Source organism: Pelophylax lessonae (assembly GCF_965119305.1).
Source record: "Pelophylax lessonae genome assembly, chromosome: 2".
NCBI classification, from domain to species: domain Eukaryota; kingdom Metazoa; phylum Chordata; class Amphibia; order Anura; family Ranidae; genus Pelophylax; species Pelophylax lessonae.
In genome coordinates, this window is record NC_138769.1 from 399,666,868 (window position 1) to 399,685,041 (window position 18,174).

Genomic DNA, 18,174 nt, shown 5'->3' on the forward strand with positions numbered 1-18,174 from the left:
GGGGGGAGAAACTTGAGGTCATATAACGTAACTGCCAGTGCATTTCTGTGCCACATACAGCCAATCATAGTAATAAATGAATGCAAGCTGCTACTTGCATTAAAATGTACATCCATACAGATGTATAACTCTGAAGGTGGAGAGTTTGTATTCAGGGGTGTGTGACTTTACATATGCCCGGGTGTGATTAAGCAGCAGCATAAACCCAGGTACAGCCATTCATTACTATACCAGCTGTGTGAGGCTCTGAAGAAGAAGGTCGGTCCGTCGAAACGCGTCAGTCTGAGGGGTCTCATGCAGGACCCACCCCCCATCCCTAGGTTAGGTGATCCTAGCAATTTGGGAGAGATCAGCCACTTGTGGCCCGATGAGCAAGGTTTTAGTTTATGTCTGTGAGTAGACATCTTTAAGGTTTTACTAATACATTTTTTAATACATTTATTGGGATAATGCACTAGGTCAGTGCACCCCCTTTTCTTTTTCTATACCAGCTCTGTATCTGGGGCGTGGACAAGCACCTGCAATTTACACTGTATGACTAAGAGCCCCCATGTAAGGCATGTCCAACCAAAACTTTTTTTTTTTGGTTCTGGATAGAGAATAGAAAAGTTACTGTGACCCCACTAGGGAGATTTCCCTTCATTGCCTCCTAGTGACATTATGTAACTAGGTCAGGAAGTATAGGCTATTCTCTAAGTGGAACACAGAAAGCAGTAAAAACACCCTTTTTAAAGACCTCAATATTACACCATAGCCGAAAGAAGGCTACAGCACGGCTCTCTTGTTCTGGGAAGGCATCCATGGACGTCCTCCCAGAACATGCCTTCCGCATCGGGCATGCACTGTGACTGCTGTGTCCTTTGGATTGAGGTAAAGGGCTAATCACAGCGGCTCTTTACCATGTAAACAGCTGTGTCCAATCAAAGCTAATCACATGTAAACAAACTTGCCAGTTATCTGCATTTCTTTTCTCACATGCTGTAACTGTGTGAGAAAGGAGAGCCAATAACCAGCAAGGCTGACTGAGCACATTTACACTGAATTTTGGGCACTGATCATCAGTGCCTTAACTATCAGCGCAGCCCCATTAGTGCCAATCAGTGCAGCTTATCAGTACAGCCTATCATTGCCCATCAGTGTCGCCTCCTCATGAGTGCCCATCATTGCAGCTTATCAGTGATGCCTCATTGGTGCCCATCAGTGAAAACAAAACACTCAGCTTATCGGGTAATTGTTTTTATCTCAGCAGTTCTTCAACAATGATAGTAATCATTGTGCCATATATAAATACCGTCAATTAAAAGGAAGAATCTGCAAATCTGTATATAAATGTAATTGAGACGTGAAACAGAAAACAAGTAAAAATAAGAAAGTGACAAAAAAAAAAAAGTAAATTATAGTTTCCTGCATGTTTTGAACACGATAAATGTCCCCTGCTTGTGTATACAGAGTATAAATCTGTGCAGCATAATTATCATTGAACAACATAAACCATTTGTTTTTAAACTATCACCATATGCTTCTTATCGTTTCATTCCACTCCAGTCTGTGCCAAGTATGTGTCTCTCGTATGCACACAACTATTCTGTCCTGAAATTTAGTACCTCGAAGAAGCATATGGCCACGGAAAGACATAAATGCTGAAAGAACATGTAACGAGCAAACACTTACTTGGTCAATTTATGTGACTTCATTGCAGTGAGGAACTTCTGCACTATTTCAGGACTCTGACGCTGGCAGGGCGTGTTAGATAAATATTTCAGTGTCTACAGAAGAAAAACACCAGATTCACATCAGCAGCTATTACTGCAATCAGACACTTAAACATGTGGATGGCAAGCTGCCCAGTGAAGAACGAGGTCTTGAAAGCTTCTAGTCACCTAATTCTGTATTTTTAAGTTGGCTGATACTTGACAATGGCAGATTTAATGTGTTATGAGTTGAGCTTAAACTGCAACTCCACTATCTACTCGAAAATATAAAGTCATGCTTAAAAGTTCTTTCATACACAGAAATCTCCCATGGAAGACGTACTCTACTGTAAAGGTAACCTTAAAATTATGAGATTATTGATTTTTAGTATTTATCAAGCACCCATATATCACAGAGCTCTATACACAGTACTTAAAACACATTCACATCAGCTCCTGTTACCTGCAGGAGTTCAAAATCGAATATATCTAACACATATAATACACATTATGGACAACATGGCAGCAGCATGCCAAAAAACCTATCCCCATGTTTCAGCCCACAGGAGAAAACCCAACAAGCCAGTCATATTTATTTTACTTTCAAATCAAATGTCATTACAGGAACAGAACGTATACTTACAATACTGTGCAAAGGTTTTAGGCAGGTGCAAAGATAAGCTGTAAAGTAATAATGTTTTGAGAAATATAGTATAAAATAAGTTTAATTTTTTATTTTTATCAATTTACAAAATGCAAAGCGAGTGAATAGAAGAAAAAATCTAAATCAAATCAACATTTGGTGTGACTACCCTTTGGCTTCAAACCAGCATAAATTCTTACACTTTGCACCTTATAAACTAGCACAAAGTCAGAGATTGGAGTCAGGTGTATGATTACCAATTTTACCAAACAGGTGCTAATGATCATCATCATTTTCATACATAGGTTGAAGCACAATCATAAACAGAAACAGCTTTGTAGGAGGCTTAAAATCAGGTGAGGAACAGCCAAACTCTGCTACTAAGGTGAGCTGTGAGAGACCATTTCATGTTACAGGTTATACACCAAGCAGTGTTAATTTCGTAGACTAAATTATTACTATTTTAGTAGACTAAATTACGACTAAAACTAAAATACAACTAAAATGGCATTTTAGTCAAAAGACTAGGACTAAAACTAAATTGAAATTTGAAGTCAAAATTACCACTCCACTACCACATAAGAATATGTAGGGGGTATATACTAAGCTGCTAAATGAAAAGAAGATTAAGAAAAAGGCTTTTCTTATTTTTTTGTTAATATTTAAATGTTGGTAATATATTTAGGCAATATGTGCAATGGCATTACAGTCAATAGAGTTTACCGTTTTTTGGTTTTTTATATTTTCAAGTTGCACTTCTGCTTCTCAAAAAGCAATATATTTGTTTATGAAACTTGTTTCTTTTTTTATAAAGACGTTATATATCACAACGGCTAAATCTGTGTCTGTAGTGCATGTTCAACCCTTGATACCAGAAATAATAACAGTATTAGATTTTTACTCCAGGAGTATATAATGAGTTTGGAAATTCTAAAGAAATGCTTAAATAATGCATTGAAATGTAACTAAACCCATTACATTTTAGATGACTAAAATGTACTGGAGATTTTAGTCTACTAAAATGTACTGGAGATTTTAGTTAAAATCCGACTAAAACTAAAACAATTCAGACGACTAAAACTAAAATGGGATTTTAGTCAAAAGACTAAAATAGGACTAAAACGGCATTTTAGTCAAAAGACTATAACTAAAACTAAATCGAAATGATGTCAAAATTAACACTGACACCAAGGCAAGACTGAGCTCAGCAACAAGACACAAGGTAGTTATATACTGCATCAACAAGGTCTATCCCAAGCAAAGATTTCAAAGCAGATGAGGGTTTCAAGATGTGCTGTTCAAGCGCTTTTGAAAAAGCACAAAGAAACAGGCAACATTGAGGACCACAGACACAGTGGTCGGCCAAGGAAACTTAATACAGCAGATGCAACATCATGCTTACTTCCGTTTGACATCGGAAGATTTCCAACAGCACCATCAGCACAGAACTGTTGGAAACCAGTGGGACCCAGGTACACCCATCTACTGCAGGGATTCCCAAACTACGGCCCTGCAGCTGTTGCAGAACTACACATCCCATGAGGCATTGTAAAACTCTCACATTCCAGTTTCTAAACAACTGGAGGGCCGTAGTTTGGGAATCCCTGATCTACTGTATGGAGAAGTCTTATCAGAAGGGGTCTTCATGGAAGAGTTGCAGCCGAAAAAACATACCTCTAATGTGGAAACAAGGCTAAGTGACTCAACTATGCATGAAAACATAGGAACTGGAGTGCAGAATAATGGCAGCAGGTGCTCTGAACTGATGAGCCTTAATTTGAAATATTTGGCTACAGCAAAAGGCAGTTTGTTTGTCAGCAGGCAACAGTGAAGTATGGTGGAGGTTCCTTGCAAGTTTGGGGCAGAATTTCTGAAAATGGAGTTGGAGATTTGGTTAAGAACAATGGTGTCTTCAATGTTGAGAAATGCAGGCAGATACTTATCCATCATGCCATAACATCGGGGAGGCATGTGATTGCCCTATATTTATTCTTCAGCAGGACAATGACCCCAAGCATACAGGCAATGTAATTAAGAACTTCTTCAGCATAAAGAAGAACAAGGAGTCCTGGAAGTGACGGTTTGGTTCCCACAGAACCCTGATCTCAACATGGAGTCTGTCTGGGATTACATGAAGAGACAGAAGTATTTGAGGCAGCCTACATCCATGGCTAGTGGTTAGTTCACCAAGATGTTTGGAACAATCTACCTGCTAAGTTCCTTCAAAAACTGTGTGCAAGTATACCTGGAAGAATGGATGCTGGTTTGAAGGAAAAAGGGTGGTCACACCAAATATTGATTTTATTTTTGCAGTTCATTTATTTTCCATTTTGTAATTGAGAACAATCAACTATTAGCATTTCTATTTCTGAAAGCATTCCTACTTGACAGCATTTTTTTTTTACACCTACCTAAAACTTTTGCACAGTAGTGCTTACATATATTATCCAGGACACATTGCACAGCCATAGACCTTACGTTTCAGTGTGCTGCAGTGAAGCGATGGATGACGTCATCAAATTGCGAAGCCCATACATAAAGTAATCATTGGCACTCTATTAACAAGAACTCCAACAAAACATTGTCCGTTGTTTCACACTAATGCGATGCGGGAAACGTTCAAGATTTGCTGCGTTTCCCCGCATTACATCGCACTACAAAGCAATCGCACGGCATCTATGCGATCTGCTGTGGGTGTCATTGTTATTTTAACAACACCCCAAAACAGATTGCCAAATGCAGTGTGATTGCCAGAATCGTATCGCATGGTTGTCCACACCCATGTGATGCAATTCAAATACGGGGAAAAAAAGGATCCTTGGCACTCTATGAACAAGAATCATATCGCATGGGTGTCCACACCTATGTAATGCGATTCAGACGCGGGGATAAAAAAGGGTCATTGGCACTCTATGAACAAGAACTTCAACAAAACATTCACCCACGGTTCACAATAATGCAATGTGGGAAACGGTACAATTCCTGTGTGAATCACATGCAGTGTTTTCCACATACCAGTGTGAACCTAGGCTGAATCAGGAACATAAGGCACAAAAACAGCATTATTTGGATGTTTAATGCATATAGCCAACTAAGACAGCACCGTACACAGTAAAAAATCAGTCTGATCTGCTGAATAGGTTCATGAATCACAAATAATATGTGCATGACAACTTCCGTGCATGTGGACCTGCAATGCAAGCATACCATAACAGTTCATCATTTGCTTTAGTAGATCCGTCATCTTCAATAGTCTCAGGCAGTTGGCAGTGCAGTACATGTAATGGGCCATACACACTATAGGATTGTCTTTAGATTTTTTTCCTTTAGATTTATCAAAACCATATAATATGAGGTCAAACCTAAACACTTTCAATTTGTATGCAATCTGGCAGGCCCTTCTACTACATAGTAAAAGGTACATCTAAAGGAAATCTAACGACAAAAGTTGTATAGTGTGTATCCAGCTTTAGACTTCAAAGTCCTTGTAGTTTTACACAGCAGCAATCTGAGCAGCTGTAATGGTAAGGGTGCCTAATATCACCCGGATCCTTGTGGATTTTGTTTTAGAAGCTCAATTTGAAGTTTACACGTACAAGTTAATGAGTCAAAACTGTGATTTATCTCCCTCCCACTCTCATCTTTCTAATGGCTATAGTGTGGGATTAATTAACAAGCAGGGAGCCAGAAAGGCAATAAGTTTTGCTGTGCTCTATACTTACATCCGAAGGGCCCTGGAAATTAGTTGCCAATTATTGGAAAAACTCTGCGTGAGATCAGTTTTAAAGTTTAGAATTCAGATCAGAATCAGCAGTTCAAAATCACTTTCGATGATGGAGCTGCTCATAATCACCCCTTATGCCCCGTACACACGTGCAGATTATCTGAAGACTTTTGTCTGCAGACTTACCAAAACCAGATAATATGAGGTCAAACCTAAACACTTTCAATTTGTATGCAATCCGGCAGGCCCTTCCTCTACATAGAAAAGGTAAATCTGAAGACAAAAGTCTTCAGATAATCTGCACGTGTGTACGGGGCATTAGAGAACACCCATTTGTCCTGTATCAGGCCAGTCTGAGAGCATTGCTCTATGGTGAACTTCAGCAACAACATTTTTTTAGGATTAATGGTAAACTAATGGCTATGACCTCTATGGTCACCAGTCATTTTTACAAGTTACGCCCCTTTCACTCGGAGTGGATCCCGTTCCAATCAGTAGGGGATCTGTGAACTGATTCTCTGCTGGTCAGAGCAGAGGGGACGGATGACACATCTGTGTCCGTTCAGTTTCTGCGGAGCAGATATGGACAGAGCCCGCTCTGCTCTATGGGCAGCTGGAAAAAGACTTTGCTATCCATTTACACCTGACTACCTCTGATCCACTCCGCCTAAACAGAAAAGAATTTTTTTTTTTAGCGGGCCTGATCGGACCCAGAGGCAAGCAGGTGTAAACAGACACAAGTCTGTTCACACCTGCTTGTCCAAGGGAACCTTCCAATCAGGTCCGCATGAAAAACTGACAGGTGGACCTGATCGGAACACCTGACTGAAAGGGGCCTAATATTTTTACTAATGGGATAGGATAAAGACGATTATGGAGAAAGATATAAAAGCTAGTTCTTAATCAGATGATTATATTTTGACAGTAGAATAAGAATAACCTGAACTGCTTAGAGATCTAAAATGTATCCATAGATTGGAAATTCTCACTAACTTTTACTTTTGCAGACAATATGCTGAATGGGTAAAACTTGTCCCCTTACTGTAATCTCAGCTGTCACATGACCCAGCTCTTTCCCAGCCTGTCTGCAGGGAAACATAAGCAGGAGGAGCTTCTAGTCCTCTGCTGCTGGTCACAATAAAAAACAGCCTTTGGAATACAGAGTAAAAATAAATAATTAATATCAATAATCTGGGGACACACCAATATATCAGATGCAAATAGGGTTATCAGCATTTTGGCGAAAGAAAAATGAGCTGATTATGTCCGCCGAAAAACGCTCACGATTTTGATGTGTTTATGGTGCGTTTTTCATAGGTCACAACACAAGTGCATTTTTGACACGTTTTCAATGCATTTCATTGAGGAGGTGCGTTTTTGGTGCATTTTTTTAACTAACCAAATATGCACCAAAAATGCAGCAAGCCGGATTTTTAACACCGTAACGGATCATTGTGAAGATATACATAGAATTTAAATGGATGCATTTTATTGAGTTTTTTTAACGCAAAAGTGCTTCCAAAACTGCTCATTGTAAAAGCAGCCTGGCGATAATGGCAAGTTGACGATAATGGCCAAAAATAAGATCTTATTTATTTAAATTCATGATATTAAATAAAAAATCAAATCCAATTATATATAAAACATATGTCTATTTTTTGAAAACTGTCTATTTCGGTTTTTTTCGGTCAAGTGCATCTGGATTTTTCAGCCCAGAATTTTCATTTTGGTGCACCACTACAATAAACTGTATATATATTTGAAATGAAATCTTTAATTTTTTTTTTTTTTTGGCAATAACATGCTGTGGGCAGATTTCTGTCAGTCACAGGCTGCGCCATGCCCCTCCAGCCTGTGTTTTAGAATGAAAGAGGCGAAGCCTCCATCAATCTACATATAATTTCCCACCCCCATTATGTTTAGTTGGTTAGTGGGCATGGAGGAAGAGGGAGGGAGTGGGCTGTCATTTACCACTGTGTATATGCCCAGATGTGTGACTCTATGGTCAAATGGGCTGCTCAGATGTGACAGAGAGATAATGCTCAGCATAGAAACTCACTGAAAACTGAGCATGTGCAGAGCTGCCAACACTGCTCTGCAAAATCCCTACCTGATTTGAGAACATGGACAGAAGGTGGAGATAGAGAGCAGCAGGATCAACCAGGTTTTTTGCAGAATACAGAAAATGAATCTCATAGTGACTGGGTGGGTATGAACAGAAAGTAATACAGCATTTGTTATTTTTATGATGCGAATTTAGTGACACTTTAAGTATACTGTATATTCCTAATTCAAAAAAGTACCTTCTATTGCTCTCCGCCGCCCTTTCAATTTGTTTTTGTTACTGCTGCTCCAATCGGATTTCCCTTAAGAGTAGAAATTTAGCTAACCTCTCTTGTTCGCTCCCAGGATGGACTAGAGCAGTATACATTACCACAACCAACATGCGATGCTCATTTCAAACACATGGCAGTGAGGTGGAAAGGGATGTTACATGGACACAGTAAGAAACTATTTCATGAAAAATAGATTACAAGACCATTAAGTCCCGGTTCACATTGATGCGGCTGCGCCAATCGCATGTAATATCGGAGCGCACTGCTCCTTCATTACATGCGATCGGCTGTGCAGTGCGAGTTTAGCCATACACTTTGTATGGCTAAATTCGCACCGCACCCGCAGCAAACACGCACAGGACCCTTTTTTGCAGCCGCATCAGGATCGGATCGCACAGCGGTTCACACTTGTGCGATCCGATCCTGTGCGAACTGCAAGATCGCACTGCGATATGCGATCAAACTGGGGGTGTCGTTAAGATTACATTGACACCCCCAGCGTATCGCATATGGCAGTGTGAACTGCCGGGGGTGCGTTTGCGATGCGGGAACAGGCTGTGAATTCGCAGTTTTCCCGCATCGCATAAGTGTGAACCGAGCCTCAGTAGTAGATGTGTATGCATTATTTTTGGAGAATAAGGATATTGTTTAGTGTCACTTTAAAAAACAGTGTACAAACATGAGTACACGTTCGCACACATACGTTTCATGTTGAGATTTATTCTTTACTCAAGATTTCTTGGAAAGAACTGCACTATGCTCAGCGGTTTTCTACTTCAATGCTACAGGCATGAAGAAATCTTTAATGATGTGTGGTAATCCCTGGTAATCTCATTATGTGCAGAGAAGCTTGTCACCTGACTAGGGAGAGTTGCTGCTATATGGGATTCACTTCTCTGCTGACATCTGCTGTGCAGTGCAGGTGTAGACTTTCATACTCACATTTCCTTCTCTGCAGGATGCTTTAGGGAGCAAGGAAGATGGAAAGTATAGTGTGTTTCAGCAGAAATGAATAATTTTATGCTTGCTGTTTGGGTATGTGTAGCTTTAGAATATTAAAGCCTGACTCAAAGCAAAAAATATATAAAAATACTCTTGCAATGGGGCCTTCCCGCACCACAAGGATTAAATGCACGTTATGTCTAGGAGTGTCAGAATAAAGGGAAAAGCTTACCTTATTCCATGCTCCAGCAGGTTTCCTCCAGCAATGTGTCCAATCCCCTGTAGCTTTCTCTCTAAACTGCTCATGGCCTCAAATGCATGCTTACCTCCTCTACTTACATTGCAGGGTCCTGCATTGTACGTGATGATGCCAAGGAACTGCCCATAGACAAAAGTTTTGAGAAGAACAGGAGAGCGCTGGAGCAGGCAAAAAATGTCTGTTCATCTCCCCTTACAAATAATGAGAATTTAAAGGAGAAGTATGGCCAAAGCTATTTTGGCTATACTTGTACTATAGATTACAGGAATGCAGTTCATTCTGCACTCCTGTGACCCGTTTTCAGCAGACAGTGGGCTAAAGCCTGATGTCAACTGATGTCACTTATCCAGTTCAGGCTGGGGCAAGATCCAGTGATCTACTGGAAGCCTGAGCCAGCCCCTCCCACCCCCTCCACAGCCCAGTGCTCCAGTGAGCACTGGAGGGGAGAGCAGAGAGCCAGTGACTTGACAGTCATGGCTCTCTGCTCAGAGAGAAAGGAGAGAACTGAGTGATCAGCAATGTTTGATAAGCTCAGTTTGCAGTTTTAGAGCTGGGAGGGGGGGGGGGGGTACAAATGCAGTATCAAATCGATGCTGCATCAACCTTGGTGGGTATAGTTGTTTTTTTACTATCCAGAACTTCTCTTTTAACCCCTGCAGTGCAGGAGGCCCCATCGCAACAGACAATTTTTTTCCAATTCCTGCAATTGGGCTCTAACAATTTTCCCTATTTTACTATTCTCTCTTTCGATCATTATTGAACATAAAAAACTTTCTATGTTCTATATGACTGGGATGCTTAAAATCAATGCCTATATTCTTTATAGGGCAATAGCAAAAATGTGCATAACTCAAAACCTGTATAACTCATTTGTGAACATAATAGAAAGTTACATTAATCAATTAACTCAGAGAAAGAGATTTTATTAAAAAAAGACTAAAGTACAGAACTTCCGCATACAAGTAAAAATCCAAATTTTTAGGAATAAAATTCATTAAACCCTGGAATATTATTTTCTGAAAGCAGAGGCCCTGTAGAATAAAAAGGTGATAGTTGCAAATTTTTGTTTCACATGATATTTGCGCAACTTTATTAAACGCAGGAAAAAAATATATACTAAAATAAATTTTAGTGCAAAACCACACTATGTAATACCCATTTTTGGTTAAAATATAACAGATGAGATTGCATTGAGTAAATAGAACCCAAACAGTCCATGTCTTGAAATTGGGTGCGCCCACAATATCGCCAAAACATCGGCTGTGGTGCCAACATCACTGGATTCCAGTACAGGTAAGTGTCCTAATATTAAAAGTCAGCCGCTACAGTATGTGTAGCAGATGACTTTTTCATTTTTTTCTGGGGGCAGAATTGTGCTTTAACTAATAGCCCTTGTGCTAAAATTACGTTTGCGGCGATATGTCACACGTATGGTGTGATTGCGGTTTACATGGGCGTGCACACCCTGGGCTCATGTTTGCGCAGATCTAGGGGGCTACGACGGTTTTCGACAATTTTTTTTTTATTATTTTAATATGCAGGTGCATCTTATAAAATTAGAATATCATCAAAGTTCATTTATTTCAGTAATTCAATTCAAAAAGTGAAACACATATTTTACATAGATGTGTTACACACAAAGTGATATTTCAAGAATTTGTTTCTTTTAATATTTATGGTTATGGCTTGCAGCTAGTGAAAACCCAAAATTCAGTATCTCAGAAAATTAAATTACAACATAAGACCAATAAGAAATAAAGAATTTTTAATATAGAAATGTTGGCTTATTGAAAAGTATGTCCATGTACAGTATAGTATGCACTCAATTGGCCGGGGCTCCTTTTGCATGAATTACTGCATCAATGCGACGTGGCAATGAGGCGATCAGCCTGTGGCACTGCTGAGGGGTTATGGAAGCCCAGGTTCCTTTGATAGTGACCTTCAGCTCATCTGCCTAGTTGGGTCTGGTGTCTCTCACCTTTCTCTTGACAATACCGCACAGATTATCTATGGGGTTTAGGCCAGGCAAGTTTGCTGATGAATCAAGCACAGTGATACCATGATCATTAAACCAGGTATTGATACTTTTGGCAGTGTAGGCAGGTACCAAGTCCTACTGGAAAATGAAATCAGCAACTCCATAAAGCTAGTCAGCAGAGGAAAGCATGAAGTGTTCAAGAATTTCCTGATAGAGGGCTGCGCTGACTTTGGACTTGATAAAACACAGTGGGCCAACACCAGCAGATGACATTGCTCCCCAAATCATAACAGACTGTGGAAACTTCACACTGGATCTCATGCAACTTGGATTCTGTGTCTCTCCACTCTTTCTCCAGACTCTGGGACCTTGATTTCCAAATGAAATGCAAAATTTTTCACTGTCTGTGAAGATTTGGGGAATGATTTTGAGGAAGATGGGAGACACCAGACCCAACAATGCAGATGAGCTGAAAGCCACTAGCAGGCTATATTCCAAGCGCTATATGACCTCCTATTATAACAGTGGAGTCCAATTTTTTAGGTGCGGGCACACCTTATACTGAGCATAGTGGTAATATTTGGGTCACATAAAGAGAAGATTTCAGATCCCAAGGCACAGTGAAGATTAACCATTAGAACAATTAATATTTATGTGTTATTATTGGTACTTTTTTTTCTGGTGGATTTAAACAGAAATATTTTTTTATGTTCTGAACACTTTATTGGTTGCATGCAATTTAAATATTGAATTTATACACATGTGCACATGTGTTACATATATGGTGTATTACTGCATATGCACTTTAGTGCTAGTACATGTGTTGTTTATTTATGTTTGAGAACGCATAATAATGCATGATATACACATTTATTGTTTGTATTGTTTTGGTTTTATTTATTTTTTCTGACCTTCTGACCAGCGCTTCACTACATTTTTTATACAACAGCCTTCCAAAGTCATCAGTTAAACCTTGGTCACCAGCCCTGCCACAGTCACCTCTAATAGCCATTCTCCTTAATGAGGTCCTTTCTCCCTCCCTTCCCAACCCATACACTTTGCTCATCTTTTTTCTCATACAAGCTGTCCTAATTTTAAGAAATAGATCTGGGCTAAAAACATTATTAAATTCTGAGAAACCAGATTAAAACCTGCCACTTGGGCTGACTTATCAACCACTGTAATAAAGAAAAAATGGCATCCAGATCTCTTGCTTCATTTGTTACCCAGGGAATTATTGATACAGTACAACCTGACTGATTGCTATGGGAAAAAGCTTTTCACAGACCAGCCCCAATGCATAGTAAGACTAGTGTGGATATCTGCTGGAGCAGAAAACAGAACAAATCATTTGTTCAAAAATGTACTCTTACATCATGTGATGGTAATGTACATCTGTTTTCTATTATAAAGCAGATAAACATAATTTATTTCCATCTTCATGAGAACTGCCCATATGCAAAAAATCTATGAAATTCAACACCTTCCCAAAAGGTATAACAAAGTGCACTATTAATTGTACATCACTAAACTACTTTCTCAAAATTTATCAGAACTGTGGGGATCCCAAATCAGTGCAGCGTTAACTAAAAGGACACAAACATATGGTTTATTTGAAAAACAAAAAAAACAAAGGGTATACTTTTAAGGCTGCATTCACATGTCAGCGTTTGGATCGCGGGCAGAATCGCCACGATTCCACCCGCGATCCGTAGATTATTTTAAATCGCGGGACGCCTGTGCGTTGCCCGTGATTTGCAATAGCACCCCAAACGCTGAGCGATGTTGCCGCGATTTCCGCCTGCCAAATCGCGGTAACATCGCGCAAAAAAATCGCGGGACGCAATACGCTCCAAAGAAGCTCTTGTACTTTTTTGGGCGTAATGCGTCCCTCAATTTTTTTTTGCGCAATGTTACCGCGATTCGGCAGGCGGAAATCGCGGCAACATCGCTCAGCGTTTGGGTTGCTATTGCAAATCACGGGCAACGCACAGGTGTCCCGCGATTTGCAATAATCTCCGGATCGCGGGCGGAATCGCTCCGCGATCCATATGCGGACATGTGAACGGAGCCTAAAGCGGAACTCCACTTTTGTTGACAAAACATTGCAAAAATGTACCCTGCAAGGATTATAACAATCTTTGTTACAGATTCTGCCTTTTATTATCCTGAAGAAATCACTGTTTATTCCTCTGTGCTGAGTGGGTCTAATGGGGATGGTTTCATAATTATTAATCAGATGTGCAGCTGCAGAGCACTAATGAGGAAATCTGCTTGGCCTGCATTCCTTTAGACGTGTTCCTATTGGGAGTATCTCACCAAAAATTACATTTTTATTGCAAGGGATGCCTGAAATCTGACTTTTAGCTGGGAAAATTGGTGAGCCAATCACACAAGCAGGAAATAATGTTTCTGGGGTGTGGTCAGTACACATTCGGTGTACAGAACACCTCCAGGTAGCCATATTGCATTGCATTGCATTTTCAGAAAATTACAGCAGCTGCAGATGGAAAAGGAAAGGTCATTTTATAATATCATTCAATTACAATATGACTTGTGTCACAATTGTATTATTTTTTCTCCCCCACGGAAGTGGAGTTACCCTTTAAATTACCTTTTTCTTATAACGTGCAAAGCCCACAACAGTACTAAACCATGTAGATGTCCCAAAAACTAAAAGAAATCCTTTTTCACAAACACTGAATTTGTGTTTTGCAACTTGATAAATAAACTTCAAATCATAAAGCTAATTAACTTGTATATAAAAAAAACAAAAAAAAAAACAAAACATGGTTCAATGGTCCATTTTCTGATCACGTTATCATTGCAGTGACTTAGAAGTGCCAAAAAACAAAATAATCCCCCCAAACACTACTACAGATTTATGGATATTTGTCACTGCATCTACAGTGCATTCGGAAAGTATTCACAGCGCTTCACTTTTCACATTTTGTTAGGTTACAGCCTTATTCCACAATGGACTAAATTAATTCATTTCCTCAAAATTTTACAAACAATACCCCATAATGACAACGTGAAAAAAAGTTTGTTTGAAATCTTTGCAAATTTTTTTTAAATAAAAAAACTAAAAAAAAATAAATAAAATCACATGTACATAAGTATTCACAGCATTTGCAATGATACTCAAAATTGAGCTCAGGTTTATCCTGTTTTCACTCATCATCCTTGTGATGTTTCTACAACTTGATTGGAGCCCATCTGTGGTAAACTCAATTGATTGGGCATGATTTGGAAAGGCCCACACCTGTCTATATAAGGCCCCACAATTAACATTAACAGTGCATATCAGAGCACAAACCAAGCCATGAAGTCCAAGAAATTGTCTGTAGACCTCCGAGACAGGATTGTATCCAGGCACAGATCTGGGGAACTGTACAGAAACATTTCTATAGCATTGAAGGTCCCAATGAGCACAGTGACCCCCATCATCTGTAAACTGAAGAAGTTTGGAACCACCAGGACTCTTCCTAGAGCGGGCCAACCAGCCAAACTGAGCGATCGTGGAGAAAGGCCTTGGTCAGGGAGGTGACCAAGAACCCCATGGTAACTCTGACAGAGCTCCAATGTTTCTCTGTGGAGAGAGGAGAACCTTCCAGAAGCACAATCATCTCTGAAGCACTCCACCAATCAGGCCTGTATGGTAGAGTGGCCAGACAGAAGCCACTCCTCAGTAAAAGGCACATGACAGCCCACCTGAGAGTTTGCCAAAAGGCACCTAAAGGACTCTTATACCATGAGAAACAAAATTGTCTGGTCTGATGAAACAAAGATTGAACCCTTTGGCCTGAATGACAAGCATCATGTCTGCAGGAAACCAGGCACTGCTCATCATCTAGCCCAGGGGTCAGGAACCTTTTTGGCTGAGAGAGCCACAAACACCACATATTTTCAAATGTAATTCCGTGAGCGCCATACACTATATTTCAGGGGTCGGGAATCTTTATTTAAGTAAGTAACACAGTGAGGAATTGCAAAAAATGGCCTGGTCATTAAGGAGCTGAAATATTAAAGTTGACTTCCCCTGTTCACACTTGTGCGATTTGCAGGGCATGACAATGCGCAAACAGAAAGTGGATGTGTAGCCCATATGTGCCAAAATGTCAATGTCTGGGGAAATGTTATTAAAAAATTCCACTGTATATACCGCTGCAGGCCTGCAGCACTTCTTCAGCGAGGGTATTGGGAGCCTCTGTAAACTGTGAATAAAAGATAAAAAAGAAGGTACAGGCTGGCCTATAAATTTACTCCACCCACCACCGGCCACCTTCCTCTTCTCCAGGCGGCAGCACGGCTCAGCGTAAAGCCGAGGGAGATCCTGAAGCGACAGGTCAGTCAGTCAGACTCGTCAGTGTAAATATTTTGCGTTCTGTGCTTCCCTGTCTCAACTTAGTAATTGCAAATACTCTTTCTGAAAGAGTATTTGCAATTACTTGAGACAGGGGAAGCACAGAACGCAAAATATTTACACTGACGAGTCTGACTGACTGACCTGTCGCTTCAGGATCTCCCTCGGCTTTACGCTGAGCCGTGCTGCCGCCTGGAGAAGAGGAAGGTGGCCGGTGGTGGGTGGAGTAAATTTAGGAGTGGAGGAGGAATTTGACCATTGCCCTTGCTCTCCCGCTGTCACGTGACGACACTGACGTCACGTGACATCACTGGCTGCTAGACGCCAAGCCGCATACTAGCAACCAGTGTGGCCGCAGCGCGCAGGCATGGACTCGACTCAGGGCTACTAATGATATACTCATAGCAAGGAGACCCTATTTGTCGCGAGCCATAGGTTCCCTACCCCTGATCTAGCCAATACCATCCCTACAGTGAAGTACGGCGGTGACAGCATCATGCAGTGGGGATGTTTTTCAGCAGCAGGAACTGGGAGACTAGTCAGGATCGAGGGAAAGATGAATGCACCACATCCCTAATGAAAACCTGCTCCAGTGTGCTCATGTCCTCAGACTGGGGCAAAGGTTCATCTTCCAACAGTACAATGATCCTAAGCACACAGTCAAGATAACAAAGGTGTGGCTACGGGACAATTCTGCAAAAGGTCCTTGATTGGCCCAGCCATAGCCCAGACTTGAACCTGACTGAACATGTGATTTGTTTTGTTTTTTATTTTTAATAAATTGGAAAGATTTCAAACAAACTTCTTTCATGTTTTCATTATGGAGTATTGTTTGTAGAATTTTGAGGAAAATAATGAATTTAATCCATTTTGGAATAAGGCTGTAACATAACAAAATGTGGGAAAAGTGAAGCGCTATGAATACTTTCCGAATGCACTATGTTCCCAACTCTTGCACTAATAAAAAACATTTAGTTCTTCTCTAAATGTATTAAAAGTTTTTTATTTAAACCTTGCATAGATCTTTTTCTATTTTGCATAGAAGGACACTTTAAAAATATGTTTCCCTTCATTCTAAATGTGAGAAATAAAAAAAAAAAACTACTTGTAAAGGGATATGTATGTATGTATGTATGTATGTATGTATGTATGTATGTATGTATGTATGTATATATATATATATATATATATATATATATATATATATAATCTCTATCTATATATATATACATACACCAACAGGTTCTAGTAGCAAATGTGATAATCATTAGTGATTAAGCATATATGTGCTAGCAGTCATGTGGTGCCCTCTGTTGGTAATATATGATAGATAGAATTAAAAAAAGAAATAGTCGACCAGTTACTAAAAGTTGGCACTGTAGAGAAAAGCATTTATATATTACAGATTTCTTTTTAAATACTGTCCCAGGTTTGTAAAGGAAAGCCACTGTATACTGGATACATCACTAATGTGCGTGTTTATTGTATTATTAAATCCACAGATATGGCAGTGACAGTCTCCTCCCTAGGACTCCCCTAGGGCCTTTGGGACCGTCACTGCAACGGACATTTGTGATGCAGCACAAAAAGTGTAGCAGCTTCTATTTCTGTTTCTGGCCAGTGAGCATGGACAACTAAAGTTGTCTCCAACACCTGGGAGTGGCAGGGGAGGGAAGAGCTGCTTGGAGAGGAGAGTCTTTTTGGTTTACTGGCCTGGATTTGATCTACAATATCGGTTTCTTTCTTGGCCATTAAAGTGTCATTAAACCCACATCATAAAAAAACTATCAAATGGTTTATTACATGCTGTTCATACTCACTCAGTCACTATGGAATTAATTTTTTTTATTCTACAAAAAAACTGGTTCATTCTGCTGTTGTCTGTCTCCCCATCCCGTCCATGTCCCCACTACAGTTGGGGATTTTACATAGCAGTGTTGGCAACTAGTACACATGCTCAGTTTTCAGTATATTTCTACCCTGAGCATTTCCCCTCTAGCCCATCTGAGCAGTCCATGGGACTGTAGAGTCAAACATGTGGGCATATACACAGTGGTAAATGACATCCCACTCCCTCCCTCCCTCCTCCATGCTAACCAGCTAAACACTATGGGGAAGGGATATTACATCTTGATTGATGGAGGTTTCACCTCCCTCTTATTCTAAGACACAGTTTGGAGGGGGTCACACAGCCTGTGACTAGTAGAAATCCACCCACACCATGTTGATTTCAAA

At 40.1% G+C, this 18,174-nt stretch overlaps 1 protein-coding gene across 1 annotated transcript in view; it reads right to left on the minus strand.

The window, feature by feature from the left end:
* Positions 1–18,174, minus strand: part of CRCP (CGRP receptor component) — a 53,573-nt gene that overhangs the window by 19,501 nt on the left and 15,898 nt on the right. Inside the window, exon 4 of the mRNA XM_082244746.1 lies at positions 1,672–1,766. Within this exon, the coding sequence (XP_082100872.1) occupies positions 1,672–1,766 (95 nt within the window). The remainder of the gene's footprint in view (positions 1–1,671; positions 1,767–18,174) is intronic.